The sequence below is a fragment of the Artibeus jamaicensis genome, unplaced genomic scaffold (assembly GCF_021234435.1).
Source record: "Artibeus jamaicensis isolate MK-2021 breed Jamaican fruit bat unplaced genomic scaffold, CSHL_Jam_final contig_525, whole genome shotgun sequence".
Taxonomy (NCBI): domain Eukaryota; kingdom Metazoa; phylum Chordata; class Mammalia; order Chiroptera; family Phyllostomidae; genus Artibeus; species Artibeus jamaicensis.
In genome coordinates this window covers 14,929,733-14,947,437 of record NW_026521874.1, presented here as the reverse complement: position 1 = coordinate 14,947,437, position 17,705 = coordinate 14,929,733, and the positions used below count along the sequence as shown (strand labels likewise).

General features: G+C 42.9%; 1 protein-coding gene across 3 annotated transcripts in view; it reads left to right on the top strand.

The window, feature by feature from the left end:
* TTC28 (tetratricopeptide repeat domain 28) overlaps positions 1-17,705 on the top strand; it is a 576,581-nt gene that overhangs the window by 422,839 nt on the left and 136,037 nt on the right. For all 3 annotated transcript variants that reach the window (XM_053669950.1, XM_037153288.2, XM_053669951.1), the window contains one exon: positions 1,397-1,904. In XM_053669950.1, the coding sequence (XP_053525925.1) occupies positions 1,397-1,904 (508 nt within the window). The remainder of the gene's footprint in view (positions 1-1,396; positions 1,905-17,705) is intronic.

Below are 17,705 nucleotides of genomic sequence, written 5' to 3'. Positions count from 1 at the left end.
TCTTTTGTTGGAACATCTGTGACATGATAAAAGCAGCTCAAAATGATATGAAACCCTTTGCAAACACACAATTTGCAAGCATCATAAAGATGGTCAGTGCCTCAGTTATTTTGATCAAGAGCTATTTCACAGGCAAAGAAATAGGGTAGCAAATCTCTCATCTCTAAAATATTGATAAAGATGTTCTCAAGTGTCCAGATGTAGAATGCAGGTCATAAAGAACCACCATATTGCGGTGGGACAGCACCCCTGGGTGTTTATTTCCTGGCCTGGAGGCCCTTTTGAAGATCACTTGCCTGATTGTGACAGGGCGTCCTTTGTTCTGCCAGGACCACGTGTGCACGTTAGGAAGAGGGAGCAAGTTGAAGAAAGGGGATTACCCAGCCGCAGCTGTAGGCATATTGTTAGGGAAGCCTCTAACTTAGGGAATGGAAGGAAAAGCAGGCAAAGACTCACGTAACTCCCCCTTCATGACCGTGCAGAGGAGTTAGAAACGACAGAGGAGCATGTCTAGGACTGTGTGCCCTTGGTAGGATTCTAGGACCTGCACAGCATCTCTGTTATTTTTGTTGCTTCCATTTGGTTCACTATACTGATTTAGAGTCATTTTCACGGAAACTTCTGACACACAAAGGGTCTGTGTCCTTTTCTTCACACAAGAAATGTGTGCGTGGCAAGCACTGTGAGGGGACTGCAAAGATACCATTTTTCTGCACAGAGGCTTGGGTCAGAAGAGCCTCTGGTAAGAAAAGCAAAGCCGGAAGGGCCAACGTGGGCCTGAAAAGGGGTGGTGGGGCCCAGTGAGGACCACCCCCTGCACAGTAACTAGCACTGGTGAAGTAGCATTAAAGGAACAAAGATAAGAGAACGGGACCCTTCAGTGGGTCCTGAGTCACAAGATTACAAATCATCATTCTAAATGTGTCCCTTACCATTAACATGTCTACCTGCTTTGGGAGAAACAAGGCTAGAGAAGTGCTCTGGAGAACGAAGGTCCAAGCGTGGATTTTTCCCATGAATGTCCTGTGCTATACTGTAATAACTTTTGGTTTTCTTCAACATTTTTTAAACTACAGATGGTAGTAGCTATTAACATAACATATTGTAATATTAGAAATGTCAATAAGTGTTTAAGATGAAGATTACGTGGACTAGAACATGTTTCTGTGAGATTAGGTATTGAAAGTTACTGATTAAAATGTCATTGTCTTTTTATTAGGGGCTTGCTGTGTGGATGGGCTCTTTTTCAGTTCTGCATAGGTCTGTGAGCAACTGATAGAAATTGGGAATTTGGTTGGATGGCTACAGGCAATCTCTGAAACGTTTTATCTGCTGAAACAAACCAAAGCCATTTTCTGATGTGCTTTCGTTTCCCTGTCTTATCCTTTCTCTCCAGGCAGCTTCTTCAGCCCTGAGCAGTCTGGGCCACGTGTACACGGCCATTGGAGACTACCCCAATGCACTGGCCAGTCACAAACAGTGTGTTCTTCTTGCCAAGCAATCCAAAGATGAGCTTTCTGAAGCCCGAGAACTTGGCAACATGGGAGCTGTGTATATTGCTATGGGTGACTTTGAGAATGCTGTGCAGTGTCATGAGCAGCATCTGAAGATAGCCAAGGATCTGGGCAACAAGCGAGAAGAGGCCCGGGCCTACAGCAACCTGGGGAGTGCCTATCACTACAGGAGGAACTTCGACAAGGCCATGTCCTACCACAACTACGTGCTGGAGCTGGCGCAGGAGTTGATGGAGAAGGCCATCGAGATGCGGGCCTACGCGGGCCTGGGCCATGCTGCCAGGTGCATGCAGGATTTGGAGAGGGCTAAACAGTACCACGAGCAGCAGCTGGGCATCGCTGAGGACCTCAAGGACCGGGCTGCAGAAGGACGAGCATCCTCCAACCTGGGTAAGGACAGAATTGCTCGCGAGGTCCAGGGTCAGTTTTGTAGGCTGGAAATAGCTGCAGTAGCCCACTGTCTTTTCCAGAAGTCTGTGTGTTTATATTCAAAAGAACCTCCTCATTGTGTGTGTTGTATGATTCCTTCAGATATATTTCCTTGGAGCCTGTCTGCTCTAAATCACACGATCCTGCCTGTCATCACAGTGCTCTGGGATTAGAACTCTGAAATACTGGAAAAACAAAACACCCTGACCTTTTAATCTGTGAGAAGAGTGACCAGATTTATCTAATTAGAGAGAAGGGGAATGAAATGAGGATATAAAGCTATGTTTGACTTAAATGAAAGAGAAGCTGTTAGGAAGTCATCAATGAAAGAGAATTTGAGACGAGTTTCGTTCAAAGGGGCTGCTTTTCTCGGTGACTTTAAACCTGCAGGAAATGTGCTTTTCCTCAATAGTGTGTGTGTTCACAAATGATATTGATAGTTTAGTGTAAGTGCAAAATTATTTTTGAAAGATCTTTTGAAATAAGATAGATTTTCAGTCACTGTTTTGATAGTACTTGGTTACAGTTAAGACATAAATTTGGATGAATTTTTATGTTAAGAGACAGTAAGTATTGGTAACTGTCTACTTTTTCAAAGGTATTGTCATCTTGTCTCTGTACCCAGGTGTGGGTTCATAATGAGTGGAAGGAACAGATGTGTTTGGAAGTATAAGCTGAACTCATCCCTGTGCCTGGAGCCCCACAGTTGGTTCTGTGTCCACAGGGACTTAGGGCGGGAAGAGGACAAGGAAGAAGTGATCCGATTGGTGTTAGCGTATCAGACACTAGTAGCAGCAGAATGTAAAAATGAGCCCAGGCACCTCATCTTTATATAATTTGAGCACTGTTCCTCCCTCTCCCCACCTCTGCTTATTGCAAACATATGTTTTGTGAATGTGGTTGCTAGAAAAAGTCTGTAAGATCCCTGGAGATGACTCTAACACTGGTATTGAGATCAGAGTGAGAGTCTAGAGAGTCTGTAAGAAACATGGAAATAAGGCCTTGGCATCATATATTCATCCAGTGGACCAAGGATTGATTGAATCGATCATTTATTGAATGATGTGCTGAATCCTGGAACAGTTCCCTTAAGAGATGGAGAAGTTAAAAAAAAAAAAAAAGCCTTGCCCTCAAAGAGCTTGTACTTTAGTTGGGATAGTAAGATTAAGACGTAGGACAGCAGTGGCCTCCCTGCAAGATGGTGTTAAGGATGCCTATTTCCATGAAATTCCTGGAAGGGATACCCTGAGGGCCGGGAATACCCTGTGAAGCTGGAGATTAGATCCAGGTGGATCTATAAGAATAGGTGAGATTTTGGCCAGAAATGGGATGGCATTGATGGCAAGGGGTATATGGAAGAATGTGTGGGGGGCAATAGGTTGACATATCTGAGGGATGGTGGCATGATTAGACTTCAGGAATGTGCTGGAGGGTGGTAGAAGATTAGCATGAAAACTAGGCAAGGGTTTTGCTAATGAACAGAAACTCCTGAAGGTTTTGAATGGAGGCCTAAGAAGCTAGACTAGATGTTTAGGGAAGACAGGTCAAGCAGCGGCTCATGGGCAAATCGGAGGGTTTAGAACCAAGGTTTAGATGCCAGTGTATATTGGGCTATTTAGATTTTATTGATCACCTTGTATCATTTGGGTTAGTTGCATTTTCCAAAGGCTTTGTTCATTTCATTTAATTTATTGAGTTTACTAGAATAAAGTTGTTTACAATATATTCTTACTTTCCTTTGAATGCCTGTAGGATATATATAATGATATGCTTGCTTTCATTTCTGTTATTGGTAGTTTGTGTTTTTGCACCTGTACCATTTTCTGGACCATCCTAGCTAGCTATTTATCAATTTTCTTGATCTTTTTAAAAAATTGGCTTTGTGTTAGTTTTTAAATTAATTATCTGTTTTCTATTTCATTTATTCTGAGTCTCATTTTTATCATTTTCTTCTTGCTACCTCTTTCTAGTTTCTCAGGGTTGAGCTTTAGGTCATTGATCCTAAACCTTTCTTCTTTCTCATACAAGTATTTATAAATATAAAATTTCCTCTAAACACTGCTATAGGTACATCCAATAATTTTTGATAATTATGTTTTTACCTTCAGGGAGTTGAAAATATTTTCTACAATCATTTGCAATTTCCCTTTAACTCTTGTGTTATTTGGAAGTGTTATTTACTTTTAAAATATTGGGGATTTGTTGTTATCAAATGTTCATTTAATTTCATTGTGTCAGAGAATGTATTTGTAGGATATGTATTGTATTTTTTAGCTCTAGAGTTTACACTTGGTTCTCTAAATGAAAATCTCAGTTTTATTGCTAAGATGTATGTGTTTATTCATTATATATGTATTTTTTTCTTTACATAGCTGAGCCTACTGATTACAAAAGCTCTTAAAACTTTGTCTACTGATTTCATGCTGGCCCTCTTATTTAGAGTCAGACTGTACAGGTTGCCTGTTGTTGATGATGTTGTTTTGTAACAGTGTGGTCGAGACATAACTCACTTCCTGTGCAATTACCCATTTGAAGTAGATAACTCAGTGGTGTTTAGTATAGTCAAAGTTGTGCATTGATTGCCTTTTGTACTTAGTGACATTTTATTGTTTCTTTGTATATCCTCTATCCAGTAATGTGGGATTACATCCAATACTGTGAATGATACTTTATAGAAATTCTGGGTTCTGATATATTTCTGTCAATAGTATTGATTTTGTTCTTGATAATTGTTGTTTTATCAGTTGACTTGCCTGAATTCAGGCTCCAAATTCAGTCTTCCCCACAGTGGGTGGCAGGTGAAATCCCTGTCCAGGTCTTTTAGCTTTAACTGAACTGCTTAGTTGGTGCTGTGCACATGCGTATTTCAGGAGTGAGACAGAGATTCGGGTAGAATCGATACTCAGAACTCAAGGTTCCCTACTGTGGCTCGCTCTCAGATTCCCCCCTGATTCTTCAAACCAGTAAGACTGTGTGTTTCTCTCTGAGTGTTAGCCTCACCATATGATATTAATTGGGGTTTGCCTTTTGGGGAAGAAAAGATGCTCTTTGGCATTTTAAAAATGGGAAACTTACCCAGTGCCATTCCCTTCTTCAAACGGTCAGCTCCAACCTCCCTACTCCTGCAACGTCCCTGCTTTTGGTTGTGCTACCTTGCTTTTACACAGCTGCCTCCCTCTGCCGCCTCCATGCCGTGCCCCTCTCCCCTCACCAGGCTTCACAGTTCCTGTTTATAGGAGGGTTGGACTGACATGAGCTACCCCTCTGTTACTGGAACCAGCACTCCTCCTGTGTGTTTGAACCCGCTGCAGTTTGACTCGCTTCTTTTGTCCCTGAAAAAGATCAGCAGCGGTCTTCTCGTGCTGACTTTCCTGATCGGCACGCAGCACTGGCACGCTTTGCTGTTTCTCGAAATGCTCTCCTTTCTAGTTTCTGTGGAGCACGCTGTCCTTCCTAATTTTCTTCCTGGATGCTCTTTCTATACCTTTTCATTGGTGTTTTTTTTGAAAATGGACAATTTTTAAGTTATAAAAGTGATACTAACTTTTGTAAAAAAAAATTCTTATATTACATAAGTATATCAAGTAGAGAAAAGAGATCCATTCCCTTCTCTTCCACTTACCTTCCCCTTTCCCACTCCTCAGAGTTAACTACTGTTAGAATTTGGCTAGAATCTTTCCAGACCTTTTTACTATGTACATAAACATATATGTACAAAAACCTATGTAAATGTACCCAGGTGTACAGAGTGTTCCTTGTGTTTTGTTACTTGATTCTTTTCTGTTCTTTCTCTATATGTTTCTCTTTATCATCTTTGTCACCATATCTTCAGTTACTGCTTCAGTGTACATTGTCTCAACATCTCTATTCGCCAGCTCTGACCTTCTGTCTCAGCCTCATTTTCACATTTCCAACTGCCTAGTGGATACTCCATCTGATTTTCATGCTGACCTGTCAAAATTAGTGAGTACGAACATGAAACATTTTTCCCTAAATTAAGTGCTTCTCCTAGATTTCCTAATTCTGTGGGTGGCAGCCCCACCCCTCTGGCCATCTGTATTAATTGTCTACTGCTGCTGTAACAAATTGCCACAAAATAGTGGCTTAAAACGATACAGATTTATTCTCTTACAGTTCCATGGAGGGCAAGAGTCTGAAACCCGTTTCACCGGGATAAAGTCAAGGTGTCAACAAGGCCGTTTCTTCCGCAGGCTCTAGAGGAGAATCGGTCCCTGCATTCCTTGACTTGTGGCCTCTTCCTCCGTGTTCAGAGTGCGTCACCCCAGTCTCTGCTCCCGTCATCACAGCGCCTTCTCTTCCGTACTGACTTCTCTTGCATCCTCTTAAAAAGACTGTTGTGATTACGTCAGGCCCACTGGAATATTCCGGGCTAATTTCCTCCTCTCAAAGTCCTTAACTTAATCATACCTACAACATTTTTTGGCATGTAAAGTAACATTCGAAAGTTCCAGGGGTTAGGATGTGGACATATGGGCGGGGAGAAGGGAAGGAGGGGAATGGTATTATTCTGCCTATCATACCATCTTAACTTAGCAATCTAATGTCATGATTGATTTTTTCCCTTTTGGGGTTATTTTTTTTCCAGTTAACTCTCAGTCTAACAGTTTTCATATGAAGCTTCTTTTTCTTCATTGCCTCTTCATTGCCCAGTCTCTCGGATTAACCTGCTACTTGGGTTTTCTTCTAAACCATCTGCCTTCCCTGGTCCCCTCCATACCTCACGTCACAAAGACTGATCTCCCTAAAGCGATGCTCCGGGCAGTAACTGGTACATGTTGGGTACCACTTTGTACCAGAGTCCTCACCTTTAAACCCGTCATCGCAACAGATTAGATTAAAAAATAAACCTGTTGTCATTTCCATTCTTTAATTCCACTACTCCTCTGTATATACTCTTTACCAAAAAGTGCACTTTTCCATCTTCCATGATCTCATCACATTTGTTGGTCTTTCTTGCTTTAATATGTTTCTTGAGGCTATTTCTTTCATTTAGGGCTTCTGTGTCCTGTTTTGCTTGTCTAAAGTTTACCCATCTTTTTCTAATTATCCCAAATGCTATTCACTACTATACTTGAAGCATTTGTTGATAGCAAGATAAGTTTCTTACCTCCTCTGGGCCCCAGTAACACTTTAAAAATTTCTTTTACTCTATTTATACTCCACTATAAATTATGGTTATTTGTGTATTCATATAGTTACCACTTCTGGGTGAAAATCATTAGAAGTATGACCAACGTTCTACTCTGTGGTCTCTGCATCACTGAGTATGACCCCTACCCGTAGTGGGTCACTTGGTGAGTATTTATACGGTTACACTGAAAGAGCCAAAGCTCATAGGAAGGTGTCATGCCCAGGTGAGTGGAAGAACAGCCGTGGCTTTGGGAAGAGGAAGGAGAGCTGGGGGGAAGAACTGGTTTGGGGAGGCACATGATAAGTTGGATTTTGTACCTGTCCATTATTGATTTCTCTAATTTAATGTAATATGAACAAATAGAACTGAAAACAAGTATTCAGATGGCATCATACTAATGACTTTTATGAAATAGGGAGGAAAGCCTACCAGCGAGGCTTAGGGTCACATGGAGAAGATCCAGAGGCCCAGGGAGAGCTGGGGAGGGACAGAGTGTCAGAGTATGGGGGCATGCCACTTCTGTCAGAGAAGCCAAGGAGAGGGAGATGCGGGTCACTGAGAAGGCATTTCGACAGCAGGCGCCTCCTGTGTGTCCCCGAGGGGACGTGGGTAGAGTGCGTGGAGCCAGCAGGATGGCTTTGTCCTCTGGTGGTCTGTGTGTACTAATATTTATGTATTTGCCTTTTATTTGCTTTTAAGTAAAGCATGTAGAAATGATTTAGACTCTTTAGATACCTTACGAACAACAAAGAATAGTCTGGCTGTTTTCTAAGCATGTCTTACTTGTGAAAATGTAAATTTTGGCTTGGAAAATGTCCATCTTTTTCTTTTATGCTCACATCAACTGTAGTGGCATGACAGTGTTTCTGTAGACTCTGTTTTTTGCTTTTTGGGTTTTTTTGATGGCCTTTTTTTATGGTTCTAATTTAGGCGATTGGGAGTTAAACCTCAGTTAGACTGCAGAGTAAGTCACTAGATTAAAGCCTGGAGTCCTCTCACCCTGATCACCACAAATCTTGTTATTTTCTCGGGAGCCAGACAGAATTGCCTCTCATCTTACTTTGAGATAAACTGCAATTAGGAAAGTGAAAAGGGAGACAATTAGAAGGATGGCTAGTTTCTTTCCTTCCTCCCCGCCTCTCCCCCATACTTCCCCACCCTCCCTGCCTTCTCCTCCCCTCTCATCCCCCTTTTTTCTCCCTTTTCTGTTTCTTTCATTGTTTTTCTCTTTCTCCTTTTCTTCCCCCTCCCTCTCTCACCCCCGCCCCCTCTCTGGATGAAGGAGCCACTTCCCACATATACAACAGTGTCAGGGCTGGATCAGCTTCTGGCACTGGCTCAAGTATGAGAAATGGGAAGTGCTTCCCACCAAGGTCTGGGGGCAAGTATCTAATAATTCATCTATGGAAAATAATTGAAATTTTAAAAATAGCTGTCCTTTTTAGTAAAAAAAAGACATACCTGGAAAATAACTTACTTGGGAGAGAAAAGGCAATGGGACTAGCATTCGTTAATTAATTTGTTCACTTATTCATCCTCTGATCAACAAATATTTACTGAACATTAGTTATGTGATAGGCACTATCTACCATTTAATAAGTAAAACTGACAGTTTCTACCCTTTTGCAGCTTGTAGGTGCTCTACTTAACAAGCATATGAGACCTATTCTGTGCCACATGTTTATACTTACTTTCATAGTTAGTCATCTCCGTGAGCCTATGAGATCAAGAGTATTAATTAAGTTTACATATGAGAAAATCAGGTAGGTTAAAAAACTTGATCCAGCTAGCCTTAAGAGACCCCTGGCATAAAAGATTCATTAATATTTCACAAAATGATGCTTGGCCTCTTGTCCCCCTGTTTTCAAACCATCCCGGAGTCTGGTGGGTTTTAACAATTCCTCATATTCGTGGTGCACCAGCTGTGGCAACTCAGCTGTTCTCGTTGTGGAGTTTAGGAACTATCACCTGAATAACTTCTATAAAAATTGTATTAAACATTAAGTTCTGCCAATCTGAATGAGAAAATTTTTAATTCCCAAGTAAAGGTGGAACCTTATTACATATTCTCTACATGATACACACACGTTTTGTATATTATTCCTAAATAGATTTTGTGAATTAAATTATTACTATAAACATGTTATAAAACTCAGTATCCTTAAAAAAATCTGTACTTTTAAAAAAGGTTTTAAAATTTTTTATTGATTTTAGAGAGAGAGGAAGTGGGGTGGGGGCGGAGAGCACGCGAGTTATCTGTTGCTCACTGGTCCACGTCACATCCGTTGTGTCCTGCACGCGCCCAGGCCCTGCAGGCCAAACCCAAACCTCGTACATCAGCATGACGCTCTAACCCTCTGAGCCGCCCAGCCAGGGGCCTAAGAAATCTTGTAGTAAGTTTCTTTTGTAGGGAAAAAACAACTCTAAAATATGTCAATCACTCTCTTTTATCTGTTTTTCACATTTCAGTTTTTACTTACTGGGTTTTCTTAGGCAGAGAGAGGCTTAGCTTTATAGGTAAAATGTTTATAATAATTGTGGGTAGTTACTGATTTACACTAATTGGGTGGGTTTCTGTGGAAATTAACAGTGTGATTAGCGGGGTCATGTTTAAAAGAACCACTCAAGATGTCAAAAGGGTCTATGTGACCTCACATAGAAACTCTTGCTAGAGCAATATAATTCCATCATCTTTGTGTTTTATAGTACCTATTTCTTTTTCTAAGGGCCCTGTGAGGTAAACCATCCTTATTCTTTTTCACAGATGAGGACTCAGAGCTAATGAACATTTGTGACTAACCCAAGGTTGTAGAGGAAGAGGCAGAGTGGAGGCTACACACACATCTGTGTCCCACACCTACGGTTCTTCCGTGATGGCATGTTCCACTAGACTTGGGGGTTCCAGTGGCAGCCTGTAATACTGTCCCAGGGCTAAAAGCCAAAGATGCTTCTGGTTCCGCACCTCCCCACCCCCCACTCTTCTTCCCCTCCCCCAATCATACACAGGAAGATGATAAAGAGGAGGCCCCCAGCAAGGGGTTATAGGCCACGTTGAAGCAGTGGCCCCTGCTCATGCCCAGGCATAATAAGACAGCAGGTGTTCCCAGAGAAGTACAGGTACGGTCAGGCGGAAACAACCCTTTCTTCTTTCCTAGAGAGTCTGTTGATTACTTGCACTGAGCTAGACACTTTCTATACATTTTTTCATTTTTTTCCTTATTACAAAGCTATGTGGTAGGCATAGGACTTGTCCAAAATTCATACAGTTTATAAGCAGCAGAGGCAAGGTCTGTATGCTCTCTTCTCCTGCAGCCCGCAGGACCCCTCCGAACCCTACACATTTACTGAACAGTTAGTTCTGCTTGAGAAGCATAAACGAGACTATACAGATTGTCAAAGTTTAATAATGTCCATAATATAGAAAGCCAAACCGCACATACCAGCTTTTCATTCAGAGCAGTTCCTATTAAGGGTCACGAAAAGGAAAAATGTAAATATAAAAAAGAAGTGTCCCAGGGCCTGAAACAGATTTTTCTAGACATTGAAAACAAAGTAACCATCATGTGCTCTCGTTGTTTGGAGGAGATGAGAAATGGAGAGCATCAACCAAAGCAGATTTCTCTGACCAAGCACCAGGGGACCGTGGAGAGTGATTCAGACCCACATTAAGGTTATGACATGTACATCCTGCGCCGTGGCCCACACCTATCAGTGCCTAATAAATATCAATAATATTTATTCTCTCTTTGAGAGCAAGATTTGTTAACCTGCTTGTCTAGACGTTGCTGTGCTCAAGGAGCTGTGATTTGCTTACAGATAGCATGCGTCCGTAAACGTGTGAGGAGGAACAGACGGGGCGGTAAATCTTGGTCGGGGCTGCACTTTGGACTGTCGCAGGAGAGGCTGCCACAGCGTCGTTGGAATAATGAAGAGGGTGCTTGCTGCCAGGTCCCAGAGTTCTGTCTCCAGCAGGCAGTGTCTAGCAGTAAATTAGCTTATGTTTCAGCTTGGCAGTTGGCACTTGGTTCATTTGTAGATGCTAATTGTAATCTGATGTTATCAGCAGCAGGTAATTGAAATGGGCTTGATGAATTACTTAATTTCCTTTAATAGCTGAGTCTTCAAGAACTGAATAAAAAAGATAAGGTGATCAGGAGGAAAATACAACAGTTCTATCTTTCTAATTAGTGCTTGGAGGTTTTTTCTTCTTTACACAAATGATTATGAACATGTGAGGCTGAATAGGTTTATGAGTCAAAGGCCCCCATGGGGGCATTTCCCATTAGGCAGCCCCGTCCTGAGCATTGCTAACACTTCTGGTAGGACCTCAGAGAGGAACACCTGAGTGATGACTTTGAAGAGCATTGGCTTCTGAACACAGCTCTGTGTTCTCAGACCTAGGTGGGCGCTGCCTGCCAGGGGCGCTGCCACGTTGGCATTCACCCTGCCTTTAGCCTTCTTTTTTCTGGTCCATTTCTATGAGCAAGCAGTGCTGCCTGGCACCCTGCAGCGAGCAGGGGAGCCTCTCAGTGATGCTAATCACTGGCTCCTGCTACCCGCACCTGGCACTGGTGCCTCCCACACCTGCCTCTACCTAGGTCTTTCCATCTGTAGCAGCTCCTGTCTAGCCCTTTGCTTTGCCAGCAGTGGTGCAGATGTGACCCTGGGTCCTGCCATCTGTGCTGGACACTGCATCCTGGGTCTACGCCATGTGACTGTGACTGTGACTGTGACTGTGATGAGCCTTGGGGTCTTTCTATTGGAATTGTTTGGCTCTGCCTTAAAACTCATGTTTGTTCCTAAGGAATCCATCTGTTGTGGGACGACTTTGGAGGAATTTACTTTTGACTGATTTCTTGAGAAAATCAAAATAGCAGAACATGTAGAGCAGTAGAATGGGGTCTCTTAGACAGACATTTGGAGCAGATATAGCCAAGTGATTATTCAGATTGCCCCAATGGTTCTCCTTTACAGCAAATTCTGTTAAAGAGAGCTTGTCTTTAGAGGTGAAGATTCCAGGTCTTACTGTAATCCCCCACCAGGACTGCGACAGTCACTGCCTTTGATGGTGAGTGCATTGCAGGGACTCTGGTAATATCCTACTTCCTGATCTGAGTGAGACAGTCACGTGGCTGTGCTCACTTTGTGAAAAATAATATGCTTAAGATTTTATATCTTTCTCACTGTGTGTTATACCTTAATTAAAGGTTTATTTTTAGAAGGAGGTTTCACTTGAGGGCAGAGTAACATTGGAATGGTATGCCTTTCTTGATGCCATCCATGCCCATGCCTTTCACCACCATAAACCAAGTCTGCACGTGCAGAACTCATTCTGACGGAGACATCGGTATAATCCTGTCCCTGTACATCTCCATCTGTCCCCATAGGCTCTTCTCCAAGCCTGTGATTTCATGTGCTGTATTCCCTGTTTCCGAGAAGGGCGACACAACCTCAGTGCACAACCTAGAAATCTCAGTGATCCTGCAGTCCCTGCCTCCTTCCCTCCCATCCCAGGGCTAGTTGATCAGAGGTCCTGAGGATTTGCCACTCCCAGCAGGCTGGAATATGGCTGGAGGGCTGGGTTTTGAGCTTCCCATCATCTCTTTTCTTGGTCATTGCAACAGCTCCCTCTACACTGTTCTCCCAGCTTCTCCTCCAGTTCATTTTCCACATGGCTTCCATGGTGAATCTCTCGAAACCCCAAGTGCTCAATCTTGTCATATCGTTTCTATACTTAAAATACTGCCCTGGTTCCCCATTACCTTCAGGATGAAGTCCAAAATCCTTGGCCTTGAAATAATAGGAAAAATATGGTGTCTCTTCCCAACTCCCTCCATCCCTCCCATTCTCCCTCCTCCTAACCCCATTCCCTACTGGCACAGAGCTCCTAAATCTTTTATTCTAAAGCAAGGGTGTCAAGCTCATTTTCACTGGGGGCCACATCAGCCTTCGGTCAGCCTGAGGTTGCCTTCAAAGGGCCAAAATAATTGTAGGACTGTATAAATGTAACTACTCCTTAACTGTTAAGGAGTTGAAATTACATTTGGCCCTTTGAAGGCAACCACAAGGCTGACCATGGACCCCGGTGAAAATGAGTTTGACACCCCTGTTCTAAAGGCTCCTGGATAGGGGCTGCTCACCAGAAAGACCAAGCCATGATTAGAAGCTTAAGGTTTTCAGCTCCCACCCCCATTCTCCAGAGAGGGGAGAGAAGCTGGAAGTGCAGTTAATGATTGATCATGCCCGCCTGAGGAAGCCTCCATAAAACCCCATAATAGGGGGTTTGGGGACCTTCCAGGTTAGTGAATGCACCCAGACTGGAGGATGGAGACAGAAGCTCCTGCACGCAGCACCCTTCTACACCTGTGTTTCTGCTCCCAGCTGGGCGCCTGTATCCCTTATCACATCCTTTAATGCGCTCGTGAATGTGTTTCCCTGAGTTCTGTGCGCTGCTCTAGTAAATAATTGAACCTGAAGAGGAGGCTGTGGGAATCTCCAGCCTGTGGCCAGTGGTTTAGAAGTACAGTTGATAACCTGACCTTGCAACTAGCCCCGAGGTGGGGGTGCAGTGGAGTGGGTGAGGACTTACGGGACTGAGCTCTTACCTATGAGATCTGATGCTATATCCAGCTAGATAGTGTCAGCAGAACTGAGTTGAATAACTCGGAATAACAATGCTCAACAGCACAGACCAAGCCACTGACTAGTACAGTGAAGTCATTGTTGTTCACACATGTGCATTCCAGTCCACACTCTTGGCTGCCAGGTTACATCGATGTTGTGCAAACCAGTCTCATTATATTATCAATGGCTGGACCCGGCATATTTATTTTTCAGCAACTCTCAACATCCAAAAAATATTTCTTGAGCATCTACTACGTGCCAGAAACTATGCCAGTAGCTGTTTGATAAAGCAGGAATTTTAAGTTCTTGAGGTAAAAGTACTTAGTGACTTCATAAAATATTACATGAGGTGTAATTTTAATTGGGAGGCTGTCAGAAAACTCTCCTCTAAGGAAGTGGCCCCACTTTATCTTATTAATACCATTTTTCTGCCATTTTCGCCCTTCACCATCACTGCAAATTTATGTCGGACCTTCATATTCTTATTGGCGTAAATGATGTCTAAAACTCTTTACTACTCTAAAAGCTCAATTTCTATTATTTTTCCATAGAAAGACACTGTATATGGCTGAAACTTGATTTTTGAAGCCTTTTAAATGAACCAAAAGTATAATCATCTTGAGAAATAGTTAAGCCAGCAGGTGGTGATTAGGTTCTATGATATCATTTTAGTTTAGTGGTAGGAATACTGAACTGAGTAGATTTTCCACATTCTTTTACATAGTTTTTTGCCCTGCAGCTAAATGAGATAGTCTGATTAGCAGGCTAACTAAAAATATATTAACCTTTTTGGATCTTTATCCAAGAAGTTTACAAAGCACAGCTAAAATGAAGCCCTTTGTGCAGGTTTGAAGAACCCTAATATTTATTACTTTTGGACAAGAAAATCACTAGGGTCTTACACTGTTTCTTCTTTTAAGTACATGAACTTAACAGTCTATTCTCCTCTGCACTTAACATCTAGCCTCAGGAAGCTGACACTGGCTTCATCTTTTAGGTATTCAAATAACAGGTTCCGTGGAGAACACATGAAAAGGCCTTTGTGATCTCCCCAGCACACCTTTGAACTGGCGCAGGCATCATTACAGTAAGAAAAGGAATGACACTTACGGAATGCCTCCCGGGTGCTAACACGTAGCGGTTAAGGTTCTTAGGCAGCGTTTCATTAGTTCATTTAAAAATTCAGAAAAATAAGGCTTATTTTTTCCATGTGGGAATGAGAAGCCTGAAGAACGGAGAGGTGAGCTTGGCAGAGGTCCCGCAGCACGTGCGTGGCGGAGCCTCTGAAAGGGGGCCAGTGCCCTTTAGGCCGCTCCACAGCACTGCCTGCACAGGATGGCTAGCGCTGTCCTGGCTTTGAGTGACAAGGGCAATCTGACATTGTAAGTGGGAAAAAGTGGGAAGTGAGCATTTCTCTTTGCCCACGGCTTCTTCCCACGCTCACTCACTGATCTCTATTTTATACTGGGCGCCCATGAGCACTCTGCAGAATGAATGCAGGGCAGCAGCAGACTGCTTATGTCCCCCAACTTGAACTCTTCTCTGCCTCCCAGCATGAAACCCACAAGAGGCTCAAGTGTTTAAGACTCTCTTCAGCGTAATTGGCTATTTCAAGGTACCTTCAAAAAATAGCTTTCACCAAGAACCATTTTAAGCATGTTGTTCCAGAAATTCTTCTTAAGGCTCTCTGACACAGCAGAAAACACGTTTGTTGAATTGGATTAAAGCCAGAATGCAACGTTTAGTCGGCATTGCTGACTCAGCCTGTCCCCACTTGACTTTCAAACAGCTTTGTTATTGCCTGAATACAGGCTCTCAGTTTTCAGTGGGTTTCAAAAAGTGGTCCTTTCTGCTCTCCTTTGAAGAGTTAAGTCATTCTAGGAAGTGAGTGCTTTCATTCTCTTAAAAATTGCATTAGTGCCATTTAAATGGTTCCAAGAACAATTAAAAAGTGAAATAAACGCTTTGTTGTTATGTGTCCAATGTGCGTGTAAAGGAAAACCTCATCAGAACAGGCCCGGTGGCAAAAAGTAACAGATTTGTGTTCCTGAGCCAGCATGTCAGAGTTGGCCACTTATTTGAAGCAACAGCAATTCTGTAATTATGCTTTCCTGATTCAAATGGAAGGTCCCATCAAATCCATTATCTAATACCAAATAAGACAAAGACAGCTTATAACATGGCCCAGCTGTTGGCGTGCCCTGGAGGGAGATAGAATATGCTCTGTGACTCAGTAAGCAGAAGGTAATGACTAAAAGTTATCAAGCCCTTCACAACCAGGAGATCTGGAGTTTAACCAGGAATTTCAGACTGTCAACCTTAACAAAACAGATGGTGTTCTCCAGTTCGCAGCACCATCCGGCGAGCTGGCATGTCTGCCTTGACAACCCCTCGTACTTCTTAAATGCCTGATGGAGAAAGACGTTTTCTTTGTCATCAGTGAAGAACTCGCACTACTCTGTGACAAAGGGAATACGAAGCACCTACTTGCTGAGCCCTTTACTGAACTCATTCAAGATCTTTCTGTCCTCCAGGGCTGTGGCATTTTGCATAAAGAGTCCTGTTGGACTGTTCTTCCTTCTCCTGGCTCCACAGAGACCACTTACATTGTGTGTGGACCTCTTTCCATTTTGATCACTAAGAAGTCCCTTTCACAAATGGCTCCCCATCACTACCAGTGTTATGGACTTTTACAGTGTTATTTAACTGGGGTGACTGTATTATGTAATTTATCACTAGGGGAGTTCCAGGCACCACCAGGATGTAGAATATAGAGCCGCCATACATTTAACAGACGTGAGAAGAACCTGACTACCAGATCAGATAGCCTGGCTTTGGACCTCAGCTATGCCATTAGCTGGCCTTGTGACCTTGCACAAAGTGCTTAGTTGCTTCCTGCCTCAGTATTCTTATCTGTGACAAGGGCATCATACAGTAAGTTAACTGTGAGGATTGAGTGAGTTGTGTGTAAAGCCCTAAGAATAATGTCTGGAATATAATAAATGCTCAAAAATATTTTAATCCTCATCATAGTTTTGTATCAGCACCAAAAGGCTGGTGAGGCTGGTTGCTCACTCTGCTCTTCCTTTCTCGGTGAAGGGAAGTCTTTCTAGCTGGAGAGTTCCCTCTTGGCACTGAACAGAGTCGGCCTGGGGAATGGGAATGATGCAGGCAAAGTGAAACTGTTCTTCCTTCCTTTCTTGTGTGATTATTCTCAAGGTTTTTGTTCCAGTGTTTTGCTGAAGTGTCTTCAGTAGATTCCAGAACTCTCCCCAAGCTGTTTTTGTTCATGGGAAGCTGTCTACTTGCTGATCTTTGTGAGGGACAGAAGTCGGGATCTCCCATACCTCCACTGTGGTGACATCACTCCGACCTCTGATCTCTTCATCTCTTACTGACAAACTCCGCTATCATTGATGACGTGCTTCTGGTGAGAAGCGTTTCAGAGAAGAGAGGCCCACAAAACATAGCCAAAATTTTGACTACAGAGAACTCATCCTAGATTCTCACTCTGTCATCCCTGTTCACTGGTCCGTGGTAGAAGGCAGTCAGGTTTGGACACCGAGAAGGAAAGAACTCCAGCAGACAGGAGAGGCTGGTGTTCTGTGCTTCCGGGACGGCTGGGCAGGGACTTAGACATCCAAGGGCCCCACGCCGAGCACTGGACCTTGCCTTTTGCAAATGGCTTCCTTCTCCTAGGCCTCAGTTTTCTGACACGCAAAACAATTTACAAAGCCTTATAATGTATTTATTTGTTCTTTAAAAGATGGTTACTCTCATCAAAATGAGAATGTTAATGTGAAAACGCTTTGATGACCATTAGGTCCTAGACAAATAAGAGTCACACCAGTGTGACTTCACCGAGAACCAAGAAGCTAGTGTGTGTGTGTGTTTGTTGTTGCTGTTGCTGTTGTTGTTTAGTTCTTCCCCTGTGAGATTTCTCCTGCTAAGGAAGCTTTAAGGGAGATATTTTCCTGCTAGGCTAC